The 18406-nt window shown below is 48.9% G+C and overlaps 1 protein-coding gene across 8 annotated transcripts in view; it reads right to left on the bottom strand.

Annotated features, from left to right (window-relative positions):
• Positions 1 to 241: 241 nt before the first annotated feature.
• LOC147609554 (heparanase-like protein 3) overlaps positions 242 to 18406 on the bottom strand; it is a 44516-nt gene continuing 26351 nt past the window's right edge. For 5 of the 8 annotated variants that reach the window (XM_086787545.1, XM_086787547.1, XM_086787551.1 and 2 more), the window contains exons 5-9: positions 3879 to 4112; positions 3598 to 3787; positions 2451 to 2585; positions 2246 to 2345; positions 242 to 667 (exon numbers count right to left, since the gene is read on the bottom strand). In XM_086787545.1, coding sequence (XP_086643671.1) covers positions 278 to 667; positions 2246 to 2345; positions 2451 to 2585; positions 3598 to 3787; positions 3879 to 4112 — 1049 coding nt within the window. In that variant the 3' untranslated portion in view covers positions 242 to 277. The remainder of the gene's footprint in view (positions 668 to 2245; positions 2346 to 2450; positions 2586 to 3597; positions 3788 to 3878; positions 4113 to 18406) is intronic. The other 3 variants (XM_086787546.1, XM_086787549.1, XM_086787550.1) reach the window with 2 other exon arrangements.

Raw genomic sequence — 18406 nt, forward strand, 5'->3', positions numbered from 1 at the left:
GAACCTTGGGCACAAGCGACTTATATATGTTGCTAACTCGTGGCCAAAAAAATGGTTGTGATGTATGTCTTTTGCTATATGTTAGGTTATGCCACTAGCATCATATGTTCTATACAAGAAAGGATGATTTTTTTGATGGGGAGGGTTACCCTTCAAAATGACATGTCTTGACAAAAACAATGCATGTTTTTTCATACCTTAAAAAAAAGCAATCAAAAAGCAAGCATGTAAACAGCCCCTATGTGAAATCTCACAATGAATAATGTGGAAGTTATCATCATGAGCATCCAAGAGGAGGCCCGGGGAATTGTACAAAAGCAATGGACAAGGGTGCTACAGAGATGGGTGATGAAATGTCGACAGTTTTAGGAACCATTTCAGGTATATCTCCTGTGTGGGTAACGCGTAAATCCTTGCCATTTAGATTGGCAATCTGACTATGTATATCGCCATCCTTTGCTGACAAATGGTATTCTTGCCTGTTGTTGCCTTGTGCTGTAGCTTTTGCTGCTTTGAGAAACGTCGTCATGGCTTTCACGGCCGACAGATTCAACAGTCTCAACTTCAAACTCGCTGCGTCCGACGTGACTGGCGGTGGCTCTATCGAAACAGAGACATGGTATTTGGTGCTGTTATTTAGGTTAAGAATGAGCAAGGTTATGCCATCCTACAAAGCCAGTGTATATAGAGAGATTTTAGCTGTGTGTGTGTGTGTGTTAGATTTCTACTGTCATCAATCTCTCTCTCTCTCTCTCTCTCACACACACACACACACACACACACACACAAACACACACACACACACTTAGCTTTTTATCCTTTACTGTCATCAATCTCTCTCTCTCTCTCTCTCTCTCTCTCTCTCTCTCTCACACACACACACACACACACACACACAGATTTCTATCCTTTACTGTCATCAATATCTCTCTCTCTCTCTCTCTCTCTCTCTCTCTCTCTCTCTCTCTCTCTCAAAGGATTGTCCATTTTTGGATCTCACCCGCTCAAAGCAAAACCGCGTGATCAGGATGGATATCATCAGAGTGGACACAGAGAGGACATGGACTAGCCCCCTTGAGCCCTTGGGCACGAAAATGACTCATTACAAGAGCCATTTTCTACACCTCTCACCGGATGATTTTATCACCCGCCCGACGTACATGGATGTACACCTATCACATGGGATACGTTGTGCCATTAGACAGATCCGGACCTCATCACACCAGCTGCGGATTGAGACAGGGTGATATGTGCATCAGATCGTGGATGACCACATTTGTCAGCTATGCTACCAGGAGGTAGAGACAGAGGAACACTACATTTGCCGATGTACAGTCTATTATGAGATCCGGGGGAGATAGCACTGCCTCTTCCGAGAGGGTTTTGGGCCGTTACACAGGGTCATGGAGTTTGAGGATCAGAGATGCCTCGGATTGTTTCTACTTGAGCTCAGGAGGAGACATAGAGAGACCCTCTTGGCAGACAGGAGGCCGAGCCATGATGTACCTAGACAGAGGACCCTGACAGATTTCTTCGGCACCAGCACCAGCAACCCAGCCCACACACCTCCTGATACCTCCTCCATTGGGCCATCAGAGCACCGACCACGCTCCCAGGGAGTCACCACTGATAGAGCAGTTATCTTATGTCGTGCTCGTCGGCCACGCCCACCAAGATCCCGACCACGGCATCCTCACCATCGCCAGATCAGAGCCATTATTGCTCGGCATCGGAGGCGCCTACCTCGCTTCTATGACCTCTCCATTCTAGACAGCCCCATGGCGGAGATACTTGATCTAAGGAGAGGGCAACACTTCAACTGATCAGCATACATGGATCTACCTGATATACATTTTCCAGTATTTTCTAGTATTTTCTACTCAGTATCATCTCGGAGTATTGTAGTTCTGTTCTTATAAGTGTAGGACAATCAGTTTATTGTACTTTTTTAGTCTTGTTCTCTTTGATGAGACACCAACTTCAGATGTACTCTCAGTTTTGGTCTCATAGGCCATTATGGCCTCTTAGAGACGTTAATATATCAGTTCATTTCATTTTCTCTCTCTCTCTCTCTCTCTCTCTCTCACACACACACACACTCTCTCTCTCTCTCTCTCTCTCACTCACACACACACACACACACACTCTCTCTCTCTCTCTCTCTCTCTCTCTCTCTCTCTCTCACACACACACACACACACTGCCATAAATATTTCAAGTAAATTACAGGATGGACTGCACGTACCTCACCCTTAGAACAATGTGCGTATGTCCGTAAATCCGGTGTGCTGATTGAATTGGCAGCTAGCACCTTCTTACCCATAAGACGGTGCCACAGAAGTGCACTAATATACCCACGAAAAAAGAAAAAAAAACATCGAGCTTATCATGCAGTCGTTTGGATTGAATTAAGATGGTGATAAATTTCGTTTTTTTTTCATAGAAATAACCTGTAATAATCCGGATTTGGCTCAAAATTGTTAGTGTTGAGGAGAGCATAATTGCCCCCAACCAAAGATTGCCTGCAATAAGTCTTTGTACCAAAGCTGGCTGCCATCCCTAGCTGATCCAAATACCTGCCAAAGCTACACAACTGATTAAGACTATCCAGATATTATTGGTTAAAAATAGGCGTTCTGATTGTTTGTTCCAAATATTATTGGTAAATAAATAGGTGTTCCGGTTGTTTTTCTTTGTTTTTGGATTCCAGATGGGAGCAGAGAAGATCTTGACTTGAATGATGGGGCATTTGCACATGAGTCAATATGCCACAAGTCCACATACATCATCATCCATACTTTGCGAGGACGTTGGAAGCACCTCACAGGTGATTCGGAGCGGATGCAGTGGCACCGGGCCGCCTTCCTTTGCATTTGGAGTCTAGGCCCTTTCGTCTTGGCATTACATGCTGGGCTGGCCCCTTTTCCTTAAAGCAAACCCTAACTATCTACACAATGATCTAGCATCCAGTACCATACCTTCCCTCCCCATCCCCTAATGTAGTCTTTCTCCGAGAGCAGTTTAAGGATGAGTAATATGTGTACCTTAGATCCATTGGTTACGATCTCAACTGCAAGATTATCGGCTCCATAATTTCATGCTTAATCTTGATTAATGAATAGGTCTCTAAGATGTATTATGTAACATGGCCACCTCTTCTCCAAATTGTACCTTAGGCAGACTTTCTCCTGTGAATGCAGGGGAATTCAAGGAACCAAACCCTTACTCTAAGTCTCAAAGACTTGGGACTTGGCTTTGAAATTGGTGCGTATGCTTACGGGTGCAGTATGACACGGTTTTCTCGATTGGAACCCGATTTTGCTGAATGTCGGTTCATATACCACTTCCAAGATCATCCTCGGTGCTTCGAGAACGATCTCATCCGGGATTACGTTCAAGGGGTCGGGATTCGCTCTGTCCAAGGCAGGCAACATTTCCTAGAGTGTGGATGTGCTATCACCCACTCACAGCCTATACTCGTGCTCCTAATGTTTTTTCTTATCATCATGTTCCTCCTTAGCACTCGTGTGTATGTTTCTCTGGCCATCATTAGTCATGAGAGCTATATCTTGGTAGAAGAAACGTACAGAGCCTTACCAGAAGCTAGAAACAAAGGAATCTGTTACGAGATGCTGCCCGCTGTTAGAAGCTCCACCAGCCTCTCCAACCCATGAACTAATCTTGAAGCCTGATTCCCTCAACATGTTGTGTAGGCTTTCAAATGTTACCCTTTCTCTATCAAGGAAAGAGTAATTCAGTATTTTCTGCACAAGGTTGCTGTCCACGCCTGGCAAGCATGGGGATCATCATATTCATGTAAGAACAGAAAAGAAAAAAGAATGCAAAAGTTTGAACTCTTTATTTATTTTATTTTTGACCTGTTCCAAGACTGTAAATATGGATGGAAACAATATCTAAAACATCTGGCCCCAAAGCTTGTAGAAACTCTTCAAACCAGCTTTTGTCAAAAAATCCATCTGGTGCAATGACGAGTGGGCGATGTCCGAGACCTGAATAGATTTCTTGTATAACTTTCCGGAATTCTTTGACATCAGCTGCATACTGCTGAGCTGAGATACTTGTTCCAACACCATTCCCAGACAATTCATTACCTGCCATTAAATCAGGGAAAAGAGGTTATGGCTAAGTCATAATGGCTGACTCCTAGTTCAACACATCACTTGTTTTAAAATTTTGGCGACTACTAGAAGGGAGCAAAGTACTCCGTGAGGACCCCAAAGTGAGGGCAAGGTAACTATCGGGTGTTCAGCCGGGGATTGAACCTGGTACCTCCAGGTTACAAGCCACCCCTATCAACCGCTAGAACAAGCGCCCGACGTTAATATATCACTTATACTGCATACCTAACATCAAACCATTTAAAACATACTTGTGTGCCCAGACAATCTCTCTGCCATCTGGACTTATTGTAATACCTTTTGGTCTCATGGACCCTGTGGGCCTTTTTAAGACATAAAAACAACCTTCTCTCTCTCTCTCTCTCTCTCTCTCTCTCTCTTTTGCTGGATTTATTGCAGGATGGCCAGTTATCATATGCTCCTCTCTTTGTAGACATCGTGGAGTTTTCCCAACAAGGAGACATCCTCAACTTCAATGCTCAGACAAGAAGTAGACAAGCACACACTTGTATGACATCCATCATGCTTTTAGAGATGGGGATGCAGTGGATTTTAGAGGACTTAGTGCACATCACCAGTTATCGTATGCTCTCTCTCTCTCTCTCTCTCTCTCTCTCTCTCTCTGCGCCATGGCGTGACCCTCAGCCCCACTGCTGATCGTGCCTCGTGCAGGTGGCGATCTTATCTCCCTTCGCGCTGCCCACTTAGCTTTGCGCCATCTTCTCTCTCTTCGCGCTGCTCTTCGCAGGCCCCCAGCGCTGCTCTGTGCGTAGGCTGTCTGCGCCCTTCCTCAGGCCCCCAGCGCTGCTCTGTGGGTAGGCTTTTCTGCGCCATTTCCCATCCACCCTTGCTCAGGCCCCCAATGAATCTGCAGAAGCTGGAGGTGGCCATCTTCTCTCTCTTCGCGCTGCCCACTTAGCTTCGCACTGCTCTTCGCCATCTTCTCTCTCTTCGTGCTGCCCACCTAGCTTCATGCTGCTCTTCGCAGGCCCCCAGCACTGCTCTGTGCATAGGCTTTTCCGCACCCTTTTCCACCCATCTTCTCTCTCTTTGCGCTGCCCACTTAGCTTCGCACTGCTCTTCGCCATCTTCTCTCTCTTCGCGCTGCTCTTTGCAGGCCCACAGCGCTGCTCTGTGCGCAGGCTTTTCCGCGCCCTTTTCCACCCATCCATTTCCCATCCACCCTTGCTCAGGCCCCCAAGGCAGCAACCAGGGGGAAATAGCCACAATGAATTTGCAGGAGCTGGAGGCATACATCAAGACAGTGGAGGACAACACGAAGAAGTTGTTGGGCGAACAGAAGAAGGTGCTGGACAGGGTCCTGAACCAACATGAAAAACAGTTGAAAGGCCTCTGGCAAGGAGATACAGGTCAAGACCAATAAGATTGAAGAATTGGCAGCACGGGTGAACCGCCAGGAGGAGGTGATTCAGATGTTGAAAGAGACCCAGCTGCAACAACAAGGAATGCCAGAGGCTGCCCCAGGGAAACTCCGGGCAGAAATGGAAGCCCTAAAGGCTACAGTCAAGGACCTGCGGGAAGAACTGCAGACCACTAAGAAAGATTGGGTGGAGGTGGTGAAGAAGCACAAACCCCCACAGAGCGTCATACATGAGACTCTCAAGGAGGAGAAACGCAAGAGGATAGGGCCCTCCATGTGCGAGTGCAGGGGCTACAGGCAGCAGCTTCCCCCAAGGAGGATGCCATGATGCTTTGCCAGATGCTAGGAGTGGACGGGATCCCCCCCCTTTGCGGATACATGGAGGGCAGGCAAGGATATGACACGAGAGCGGCCCCTCATCATTAGATTCCCTAATGCCACCAGCAGACAGGCCTTCTTAGACAGGCGGGCTGCCCTCAAGGGCACACATGTGTACATGCGAGATAATCTCACCCCACTACAGGTGGCACACCGGCGTGAGGCGATGGTGACAGTTCACTACAGAGATGGTAGGGTCATTATCACCGAGCGCCGTCCCAAATAGGGACGGGGGGTCTATGAGACCAAACACCTAAGCTTAGCAGTATGGAACTACAATGGCATGCTATGGTCAAATCCAAGAGGCTTGAGCGAGATTCTCACAGGCAGGGATGCCATTTTTTATACAAAGACTCATTAGAGGCCTAAGAGGGGCTTACCACACATAGCCAGGTATGAGTGGGAGTCAACTTTTCAAGGCGAGACCCGCACATCAAGAGGAGTACGTGGCTCTGGAGGGGTAGCTATCCTTTTTAGATCCCATCTTCAACAGATTCTCAGCATCGTCTAGAAGGATGAGGATGCTCGGTATCTTTGGGTGCGGCTATAGCTAGGCAGTGATAGACTCATCCACATTGCTGTGTGTTATTTTGCACCACGCCGCACAGCATGGCCGGTCACCGTACTTACCATTATATGGGGATATTATGGAGTTCTCACAGCTGGGGGAAGTCCTGCTCGGGGATTTTAACACCAGGACGAGAAGTCAATAGGTCCCACTACTCGATTTGGACGACTCTATCAGACTATAGGAGCTGGACATCACTGACACAGGGCTGCAGAGATCATCACAGGACCGTGAGGAGGTCACGGTGTATGGGAGATATTTCTTAGAGCTGGGAGCTGCACATGGTCTCGTTATCTATAACAAGATGTCCTTGGACCTGTACACCATCATATGGGACTGAATCAGTGTTTAGCTTTGCTGAGCCTGATGCTCTGATATCAATGTAACATGTGGAAGCTCTGAGAGTCTTCTTTCAGTCCTAAACACCACTTAGAACATGCTGATGCAAAAACGCAAACAGAAGGGAGAGTAGAGAGAGAGAGAGAGAGAAAGAAAGAAAGAAAGAAAGATTTTATTAACGTCTTCCAAAAGACCGAACTCGGCCTATGAGACAAATCGGAGTACCTGTATGGGGTATCCTCTGTCATCCCAACAAAATGAAAAGTACTGAACAAAAAAAAAGCTGAATCTGGGTGTGCGGGGGATGGAGCTCTACTACTAGGAGAAAAATGCAAAGCTATATGCATGGAGTATACAATCATGATATGCAACCTAGCTAGCTCCATCCTGTACCATACTGGGGGTATAGAATGGTATACATCAGTGAAGGGGGTGTCCACAGCTCCCTGAAGAACATGCCTGGGTGTGCTCTGAAGCGAGCCAGTCGCTCCGCACCCTCTCTGTGAAACTGAGCTCTGATCTCTGTCATCTCTCTCTGGTATAGGCGTGGTGTCCGAAAGCCAGGTGCCCTCTGTCTCCTGCGGGCTCTAAGTGTCTCTGCTCTCTGGAGAGTAATTCCCTGCCGTGTAGGGGCTGGGAGGGGGATGGATCTCTGAAAAAATGCAGTAATCTGTGTCTGTCTCCCCCCCTCTGGAGCTGTCTGAGCGTGTAATAATGTCTCTCTGTGGCGCTGTATGTCTAGAATGTATCTCCCCAGTATGCGCTGGTCTGCTGCCTCAAAGATCTGGTGTAGGGAACGTGGCTCTCTGAATAGAATGGGATATCTCTCTCTGATGGCTGTATATGCTCTGCATCTGCATACATAATGCTCCTCACTCTCCACCTCCTCTCTGCACAATCTGCATACCCTCTCCTCTCGGGGGATCCGTGCTGCTCTGCCAGTCTCAATCTCCAATCGGTGTGATGAAACTCTGAGTTGACCAATAGCCACTCGGGAGCCGTGTGATAAAAAGCCCTCCATGTATCTAGGCCTCTCTATAAATCCATCATCAGTGATACTCATGAAGTGATCTCTGTAGTATAGCATCTTCGGTGGAAGAGGCTGTGTAGGCGATATCCATGTCTCTCGTGTATAGAGCTGCCATAGATCCTGTCTCAATACTCTGTTCCTCTCACTATGAGAGAGACGGATATGTGGTGCATCCCTATCATACTGGAATGGTGGTAGATGATCCATGTCTAGGCCATGCTGTGAGAACCAATGTGTGACCTGTGCATACCATGATCCTCTGTCTCCTGCCTCAGCCAGCTGTCTAGATGCCTCAAAAGCTCTGTATGACAATCTGTCCTGTGGCATCTCTCTGAATCTGTCTAGCAGGCATATAGTCTGAAATATGGCCTCTACCATCATAGGAGGCGCAGCAAACTCTGCTCGGATAATGTCATGAGGTACTGACGATTTGCTGCGTATCATGCGTGCCATCATGAGGGCCTGTGGTCTCTCTATCTGTGTCCACCAATGGGTAGCAAGGCCTGGCGCCCATACCGCTGCTCCATACATCAATGCCGGTGTGACTAATGTGTCAAATAGCCACCCCTTCGTCCGGGGCTCCTGAAAATGCGCCTGGTGGCATTGTCTCTCTAGCATAGCCAATGCTGCATATCCCCGTGTCAATCTAGCTCTGGCTGCTGAACCCATGGTGAAGCGTGTGGCTACTGCAGAGAAGGTAACCCCTAGGTACACGTATGATGTCACCACCTCCACCTGGCATCCTGCGAGAGTAAATGTCAGCTGACTCCTGCCCTGTCTCTATGTATGAAAGACCATAACCTTGGTTTTCCCAAGGTTCACAGTAAGACCCCTCTGTGTGCAAAAATCATGGAGTGCATGTAAATGCTGCTGTAGACCACCTGGAGACTCAGACACTAATACAATATCATCAGCATAGAGCATAATATGTACTGAGGTACCTGCTAAATCAACTCCATCTCCGCCTCCCCGTGTAATGAAGTCAGCCACCTCATCAATGTATAACCCAAATAGCGTGGGGGAAAGTGGGCATCCCTGCTTCACACCAATGGTGCTAGCAATAGTCTCAGACATACCTCCTGGACATCTGACTCGCCCAAAAACCTGCTCATATAATGCATAGATGCCCCATGTCATATCTGCTGGTATGCCAAGAGACTGCAGGCGCTGAAAGAGCCTCTCTCGTGGTACTGTGTCAAATGCCTTGCGGAAATCCACGAAGCAGCAATAGAGCTTTCTCTTCCTCACTCTGGCCTGATCAATCATACATCTCAAAGTGAATACATGGTCGGTGGTAGAGAAAGCTCTCCTGAAGCCTGCCTGCCCTGATGAGCGTAAACCTGCTCGCTCAGCATATAAGCTAAGCTCCTGCTCCAGCACTGCACCATACAGTTTGGCCAGCACGTGGCCAACCATAACCGTCCTGTAGTTGCTCGGATCGAGCATATCCCCTGTTTTGTGAATCGGCACAATGGTATGCATCGTCCACTCTGCAGGCAAACCCTCTGCTAGTGCCCTGTTAAACAGGTGTGCAAGAAAAGGAGCTAAAGAATCTACTGCATATATGAGATGCTCACCCTGCAGGCCCATATGGTCGGCGGCCCGTCCATGCTGTAGGCGGCGGATAGCTTCCTGTACCATCGAGTGGGTAAAGAAGCTAGCTGTGGTAGGTCGAGGCTCCTGTGGCTGAGGTATAGGTGGCTGCTGTGGGGCATGGTATAGTCCCTCTGCATATGTGTGCCATGTCTGTGGGTCTGCAATAGGTGTCGGGGTCCGGGGCTCTCTAAAGTGCCGCCATGAGACAGGGCTATCTCTACTCATGAAGAAATGAAAGATCTCTAGCTCCTGTATCTCTGCGAAGGCCCGCCTTTTGCGGCGAGTAAGTCTCCTCATCTCTCTCCTCGACTCCTGCTCTGTGATGGCTCCCAAGGCTCTCTGTATGCGCAGCCGTGAGTATAGGGCTCTGCACTCGTCATCATACCATCTGTTCTGGGGCATAGTCCCAGGTCTCGCAAGCTCTCCTGAGTGTACACGATGTGGGAAGCTCTGTAATGCAGCCGTGTGTAGGAGTGATGCGAGCTGGGCTGTAATGGTATCCATAGGTGCCAGGGGATCCATGAGTAGGAGCCCATCCTCTACTCTGCCAGTGTATATATCTGCCATGTCATGTGTGAAGTAGATGGTAGTGTGTGGCGTCGGTATGTGGGGGCCTGGTGATACTGGTGATCCGGCTAGTGAAAATGCCAAGTATGTATGATCTGCCCCAATAGGACGAGGTGGAATGGAGAATGAGGTGACAAGCTGTGATGCCTCCAAAGACCCCATAATGTAGTCTACCACCGTGCCTCCGGTCCGTGTATGACCCCCATGTGGAAAGCATGTCAGCCCTCCTGATCCCGGCCACTGTAGCATCCCGTTATAAATAACGAGACGATGCCTGGCTCCCAACTCTAGTAAGTGGTCCCCATAATGTCCTCTATCTGGTCCAGTGTCCTCTGATGCCCGACTAGCCCCTATCTCATCTGGATCCACAGGGTGGAGGATCTCCATGTCATCATAGTCATACACCTCACACTGTCTGCTCTGTGTGTGGGCATTGAAGTCGCCCGTAAGAAATACTTCCCCTAGTGTAGAATAATGCATAATCTCCTCTGAGACAGACAAGTGTATGGCGAGGCTCCTGTCTCCTCCTCCTGTGGCATGTCCTCTGTAATGACATAGGAGGATCCTGATGGAGAAAAGTAACATAAAGCTATGTATATAACCCTGTCCTGTGAGAGCTGTAAGCTGATCCACATGTATCTAGCCTCTGGATCCTGTGCTACCACTCTCAGTCTCCCCTGTAGCTCCCGTCTGAAGAGGACTGCTACTCCCCCCGACCCTCTCGAGGTACCCTGGCGTGTGGTCCTCCTGTATGCTGACTCCCACTGGAATCCCTCTACTCGAGGTAGCCCTCTCTCTGGGCTCTGATGTGTCTCTGTCAGAAGTATGATGTCTCTCCCCACCATAACATGCTCCAGTCGTCCAGGCTGCACCCATAGTGAACCATTACAGTTCCATACTGCCATGTGTATCTCTGTCAGTGGCCTGGTCTGTGTCCCATAGACCCCAAACCGCTAATCCATGGGCCGGCCATCAATGATGACCCGACCATCTCGATAGAAGGCCTTCTTGCCTTCTCTCCTCGCGTGTAAGACTCGTGGCATGCAAGTTCTCCTATGCTCAAGCTGCATCCTCGTGAGATCATCATCCAAGAAAATAGGAGCTCCCTCTAAACCCCGTAGTACGACCCTCTTCCTCATGAAGGTGACCCTCTCCGTCTCTCCTGCAAACTGCAGGATGAGGGCTCGCTTGCGTGTTGAGTCTTTCCCGGCTCTCCACGCTTTGGTGAAGGGGAGAGGGTGCTCTTCCTTGTAGCCGAGCTTCATGCATAGAAGCTGTCCATCTTTCTCGGGGGTGGAGTCGGGTGTCTCGGCTATACCTGTGACTCGAATGTTGAGGCGGCGAGCATGCCTCATCTTCTCCTCCTCAATGGTGGTGTGAATGATTTGGTGTTCTTCCCTTTGAGTCTCCTCCCTCACTTCTTTTCGGATGTTCTTCTTCACCACCTCGACCCATCCTAACTGCTTGGCTTCGAGCTTTCCCTCCATGTCCTTTGTGATCTCCTTGGAGATCTCTTCTTTGATGGCCGTGAGAGTGTTGTCATTGATCTCCCCTTCTTCCTTCTCATCATTCTTGATGGCTACCATTTCCACTTTCAATGCACTCACCTCCTCCTTGAGTGCTGTGTTCTCTTGTTCGAGGTTTGTGACCCGTGCTTCGAGAGCTATGATGTGCCGATGTAGTTTGTTTTCCACCTCATTGAGGTTGGAATCGGCTGTCTTCTTGTTCTCCTTGATTAGTGCCTTCATTGCCATCTCGAGGGCCTCGAGTTTCTCTTGGAGACTCGGGGCCATTCCTCCAGATCACTCTGCAGTCCTTCCCACAGGCAGGGAGGAGAGAGAGAGAGAGAGAGTTATGTTGCTGCCTTGGGGGCCTGGGCAAGGGTGGGTGGGGAAAGGGGGGCCGCCACAGGCGAAGTGGCTTACACGGGCGAACTGGCGGGCAGAGGCGAAGTAGCGAGCAGAGCAGAGGCGAACTGTGGAAAGGGGCGGCAGCAGCGAAATGGCTTACACAGGCGAAAGTGGCTTACACACGCGAACTGAGGGGAGGCGCCACAGGCGAAGTGGCTTACACGGGCGAACTGGCGGGCAGAGGCGAAGTAGCGAGCAGAGCAGAGGCGAACTGTGGAAAGGGGCGGCAGCAGCGAAATGGCTTACACAGGCGAAAGTGGCTTACACAGGCGAACTGAGGGGAGGCGCCACAGGCGAAGTGGCTTACACAGGCGAACTGGCGGGCAGAGGCGAAGTAGCGAGCAGAGCAGAGGCGAACTGTGGAAAGGGGCGGCAGCAGCGAAATGGCTTACACAGGCGAACTGGCGGGCAGAGGCGAAATAGGGAGCAGAGCACAGGCGAAATGAGAGAGGCGGCCACAGGCGAACTGGCGGGCAGAGGCGAAGTAGCGAGCAGAGCAGAGGCGAACTGTGGAAAGGGGCGGCAGAGGCGAAATGGCAGAGAGAGAGAGAGAGAGAGAGAGCTGGAAATTCAGTATATTCATATAGTACAAAAAGGTACCCTAATCTACAGCCATAGGCTGCCTTCTTGAAAAGGTGTAGTACACCAAAACAGTCCTAGTTCTTGACCCACTCCATAAGGGAGAGAATGATCTACTCAATGAGCACCTATGCCTATTTATAGGCCTCTTTAATTCATTGGACTGCTGGCCGACTGCTGGTCGGCCAGCCGACTGGTCCATAAATCCACATGCCATGATGCGCCTGCAGCCGCCTCCAATCTGGTTCAGCCGACAGCCTCTGTGTGCAGCCGACAGCCTCTTCCAAGTCTTCCATGCCTTGCTCCAAGTCCAACACTAGCCCAAAACTGTAGCATGCTCCTAAACTCTGGTTTTCTTACATCTTTTTCTGGCTGCCCCTTCTGGACTAGCTCCAGAGAATGTCCATGGCAATGCTTGCACATGACAATAAAAGTCAGAGGCAATCCACCCCACCATAGAAGAATGTAAGTGAAGTGTGCCCAGAGTACTGTCTAACACTTTCTCTACTACGCGATGGGCCACGAGGGCTACCAGAAGCCAATTTATAACTCGCAAATGGGTAGGGTGAGAGCCATGATGAGAGTAGTCTTCATTTCATTGTCGATGTCACTTTGGAAGCTCGGCTTGTGAAAATTTGATAGTTCTCACAACGTGTGGGAGTGGAAAAGGATTAGCTTGGGCCAGAAGCCATAATGCCAATCAAGGGACTTGAACACGCTAAGAATTTTGGGGCAGGCAACAAAGCGGAAGGGGCAGGAGGAAGAGCTGGAAGGCAGAAGCGCACAGGTAAGCAGAAATGAGGAGGGCGGGAGTGAAGGAAGGGCTGGATGGCAGCCAGGATGACTGGCAGCGCGAGGTGAAAGGAGGGCAGGAGGAGAAGTGCACAGCCATGAAGGGGATGGAGGAGGAGAAGTGTGTAGAGAGGGTGAATGGTGGGCAAGAAAATCGCTGGCAGAAAGGCTGGAAGGAGGTGCACAGGTGCACAGCAGTACGGAGATTAGAAAGGACGGGGGGCATGGTGAATGGCGCACAGGAGGGCTGGAAGGAGGAGGCACACAGGTGCACAGGCAGGGAGGGGGATACACAGTAGTACGGGGAGCTATAGCTTAGCTCTTTTCTTTACACCATTACGAGCTTTCAAGGAATTAAGAGCACAACCTACACTAGGGTCTAGCCTCTCTCCAGTGCCTTCAGGAGCAGTCCCCAACAGACCTTGCATCAAGGCTCCGCTGGAGATGGACCGCAATTTCCCCCAGCAAGACTAGGCACAAGAGCACGTTGGTAGCAGACTCGTGAGGTCGTTCTAAGTCTTCTTGCCTTCTTGGAGTTTCCTTTTACCATTGAAGAGCCTGCCGAACCGCCACCTCCACTGAGGCTCTCAAGAACATGAAGACCAAGTATTGTCACCACGCCCGTGCTTCCTTTTGGACACATGTATAGGGTCATAGGGGATTTCTGTTTTAGCAGTCATCTCCTATCTGTATAGTATACACCAGGGCCTCTGTTGTGGGTGTGCCCGCCCATTTTAGGTGTTCCCCCATTTTTCCTCACTTTCCATAGTATTTTCCCATTTTTTGCTAGCTGTGGGAGGGCTATCAGCTGTGTCTACTGTTGGCCGACTGGACTGGTGCTACCCAACTTCTTCCTCAGTGCTGGCTGACTGCCTTTCTCTTGGCCGACTGAGTTGTTTGCTGGTCGTGAGCATCTCTGGCTGTTGTAGGCTGTTTTTGGGCTAGCCGACCAGCAGCCTGGGGCCATATATATTGGCCCTGCCCCCCACACTTCTCTTGTATCACATTCCAAGATTTTCTAGTGTATATAGCAGAGTTTATACAGCGTCTCTCTCTCTCTCTTTTCTGCATTTTGCTCTCTACATCAGTTGTCTTCATTTCCGCTGTGCATTCTGACATGGTATTAGAGCCCCAGGTGGCTTGAAGCTTGGAGACAATGGAAGCTTGAGGGTTTTCTGATGATTGGAGATTGCTTGGGCTGTTCGGGAGTTGGAGATCGGGTAGAAGGCAGCCATCACCGTTGGACAGCCACCTTGCATACTATTTGTAGCCTCTTCTTCATTTTTTTCCCACCCACCCTCCCTTCACAAGACCCTTGAAATGGCAGACTTGCTTGAGATGGCTGAGAAGCACGTGAAGATCCCTACTCTCCCCACATTCAATGGATCGACAGTTGGATGGGAACAACTACGAAATATGGAAGGTAATGATGGAGTCTATCTTGGAGTCTTATGACTTGGCTGATTTCATTGTGGTTGGTGTTCCACGGTCGGAGTCGGAGGACATGGAGCTTTTACCCTCTACTCGGAAAGAAGAGGAGGCTCAGGCACAGTCGTGGAATCGTGTCAATGCCCATGTGCGTTCTTTCATCTTCCTTAATTGCACACCACATGTGATTAATCATATTAAACATATGATGCTGGCCAAAGGGATTTGGCAGCATTTGGCTTCTCTGCATAACAAGTGTCACCCATGAAGCGGATCTCCTTGGAATTGCAAATCCGGGTGATGAACCCTACAAAGTCTTCGATGATACGGGAGCACATCAAAGTTGCAGCAGGAGGTTCTTTGGGCTAGGAAGAAGATATCTTTAGAGTACATGGCCATTTGCTCTCTCAGTACTCAGCATTTTACTCCTCTTTGATCACCGTTGGCAGGCTCAGCCAGAAGAGCGTTTTACGAACCCTCCACAGGGTGGAGGTTCTGAGGCCTTGGCTGGCCAACGGTCGAAAGGCCGTAACAACAACAATTAGGGCAACGGGAAGTCTTCATCAGAGAAGTCTTCTGAGAAGGAGCCCGACTCAGACCATGACAAATTGAAGGCCGATCGGACCTGTAACAATTGTGGCGAGAAACGCCACTATTGGCGAAAATGTCCTAAGCGGTGTCATGACCCTGTGAAATTGGTACAGCACAAGTGTGGGCATGGTGGTTGGTGAGCAAGATAAACATTTAATGATTCATACTTGAGTGTGGACCCCCAAGTGTGAAGGGGGACCAAGGGAATAAAGTTTTTAATCTTTATAACCTTGGGTGGCCACTAGGCATAAGTGGTCCCTAGGAAAGTCTTAATAAACTTTATGAGGGCCCCTAGGATAAGTTTGGGGAGGGTTACTCCATTTTTGGAAGTACACGCCTCTCTCCTTTTTTTTTCTCTCCTCTTGCTTTTAGAAAGAGCAAGGTGGCAGGCAGCGTGGACTGCAGGCATGGGGGAATTTCTGAAAAAGGAAGCGCTTATACAGGCTGCAGCAGGCGGCGCCCCTCTTTGTTCTGGCTTTTGGAGAGAGAGTAGACAGGCGGCACTATTTGCAGGCAGCGTGGAGATCTTTCTGGAAAAAAAAGGCGCATACAGGCAGGTGCTGCAGGGCTGCATTTTTTTCAGGGGCTGCAGGGCTGCGCTTCTTTCATGCTTGCCTTCTGGAGGGACTGTAGGTAGGCAGCGCAGAATTCAGGACTGGTTTCAAGAGGGAGATCATCAAGGCTGATTGCTGGCTGTGCAACAGAACAGAGATTCAAGACTCTTTTCTCTCTCTGTGTCTCTTTAGTTCTTGAAGAGCTGGTCGGCTACTGACTGCAGAGCAAACAGGCGCCTACAGGTTCACCTCTTTCTCTCTCCTTTGCTTTTGGCAAGAAGATGGTTGTCAGTTGGGAAGTGTGAGTTGTGAGAAGGGAACATAAGGCTGGACAGCAGGTTCTCTCACAAGTATTCTCCCTCTTCCGGCTGCAAGACAAGAGGACAAGACAGTTCGGGGCTTTTCCTCGAGTCTTTTCTTCCTTGTGGAAACTGACATCAAGACTGTAAGTTTCTCTTTCTTTGTGAGCAAGTGGGACTGCAGGTGATGTCTTTTGAAGTCTCTCTTTTCATTGGCTCAAGACTGCTCTAGAGTGGTTCGCTCTAGCCCTTTGTGAGAGGAAGGGTTTGGCACTTCAGAGGCTGGAAACAAGACAAGTTTGTGGGCTGTTTTGGATGAGTTTGTGGACTAGTTTTCATGGCTGAGATTATGGCTATGTGCATGGTTCAGTCAGATGCTTATTCAAAGCCTCATGGATGTGTACAGACTTAGCAGATTAGAGGTGATAACAGTGTGGTGTTCTTGGGACACAAGGTTGTGTAACCTCTATGCTAAGAGGTACTGAGGATTGGCAGATTGGACTTGCAGACATACGAGCCATGGATGGCCATGTTGTAATCATCTAAATCTTTCCATTGAAATTGAATAAAGAAATATCGAAAGGGGCGCCAAGCTTTGGGGCCAACAGGTGTTGTTCTCCTTTTTGTTTTGGAGCACTCTAGCTCCTGTTTATTTGTTTTTTTTGCCTGGACTACAATTGGATTGGGTGACTGCTAGTCTACCGCACTTTGGTTTCTACCAGAGGCCGGTTTCAAGGTTCCGTTGTTGCCGGGACCATCATCAACTTTCTTAAGGGGGTGAGCTCGTGGTTGTCTCGAGGAAAGCTATTGCTAAAAATTTCAGCAAGATGTCAGACACAGAAGATGACTTTTTTTATGATGATGAGAAAGAGCAGGAAACCTCTCCTGAGAGAAATGAATCTGAGGATATACTTGTAGGAGAACAGGCTGCAGAAGATGCACGTTATGAAGATGTAACGCAGCCAGAAGACATGCCAAGTCAAGAGGAAGATGATGCCCAGTTTAAAGCTCGTTTGGCAGGGGCAGTGGATGTGTTCATGCAGCTCACACAAAGTGAGAAGTTTGCTGAATTTATGAGAGCCCCTTTTGAACCTAAGAAGAAGAAGAAGAAAGAGCGTTATAGGAACCCACCTCAGGGCAATAGTGGTGCCTTCCCACATGATCCTGCTTTTGGACCGTTAGAACACTTTTGGTGCAAACCCACAGAGTTTCTTTTTCGGACAGCCACCTATTCCGCAGCAGTCTATGCATCCAGGCTATTTTGGCGGTGGTTCCGTGTTCCAATCAATGACTGGGGGATACCCTCAGGGAGGCATCGGAATGCAAGGGAATTTTGGAGCTAATTTTCAGCCTCGTATGCAGGGGAATATGTATGGTGGTATGCAGCCCGAAATGCAAGGAAACATGTATGGGGGCATGCAGCCTGGTATGCATAGTGGTATGTTTGGAAACATGGGGGGATCAGCAGGAATGCATGATATGCCAGGTGTGGGAATTGGCAATGTTGACCCTATGATGGGCATGAATGCTGGGGGTAGCAATCTTGTGAAGCCACTTCCTTACGATAATCTAACATCTATGGGTAAGGCGAAGGATTATAAGGAAGGGGGAGCTGCAGTGAAATTTGACACATTCAGCGGGGCCAAAGACAAGCTAAAGGCACTTACCTTTTTACAGCAGTTTGATGCTGCTTTTTCTGGTGGAAATTACACGGAATCCTCTAAGGTGAGAAAAGCTGCGACTTTTCTCAAGGGCAATGCCTTGCAGTGGTGGTCCACTCTTCTTTTGCAGGGCGTAGCATCATCTACTTGGATACAGGTTAAACATGTTTTCTCTTCCGTGTGGCTCACATCTACATTTGAGGTGGATGTAATGATAGCATGGGAAGCTGAGGCTTCATGTGCAGGGTTATGTGGACAGTGAGGAGTTCTTTATCATGCCACTTGATGGATGTGATGTTTTATTGGGTATGCCATGGTGCCATAGAGTACATGCGGTGGTGGATACGTACAACAAGAAGATTAGTTTGACTCATAGAGGGAAAGAGCATATTTTGGATGTAAAGCTTAAAGGGGAATCTGTTCCTATTGTATCAGCTTCGGCCATTTCATCAGTAATGAAAAAGCATCTTTCCGCGTACTTGGTTTTTGTAAAGGATGCAAAAGATGATGAGTCTAATTCTAATTTGTCTATGTTAGATAAAGACAGGACTGATTTCTTACGTGAGTTCCAATATTATTTTTCCGAGTCATTGC

Source organism: Cibotium barometz, chromosome 51 (assembly GCF_041138505.1).
Source record: "Cibotium barometz isolate CiBa-2024 chromosome 51, ASM4113850v1, whole genome shotgun sequence".
Lineage (NCBI taxonomy): Eukaryota > Viridiplantae > Streptophyta > Polypodiopsida > Cyatheales > Cibotiaceae > Cibotium > Cibotium barometz.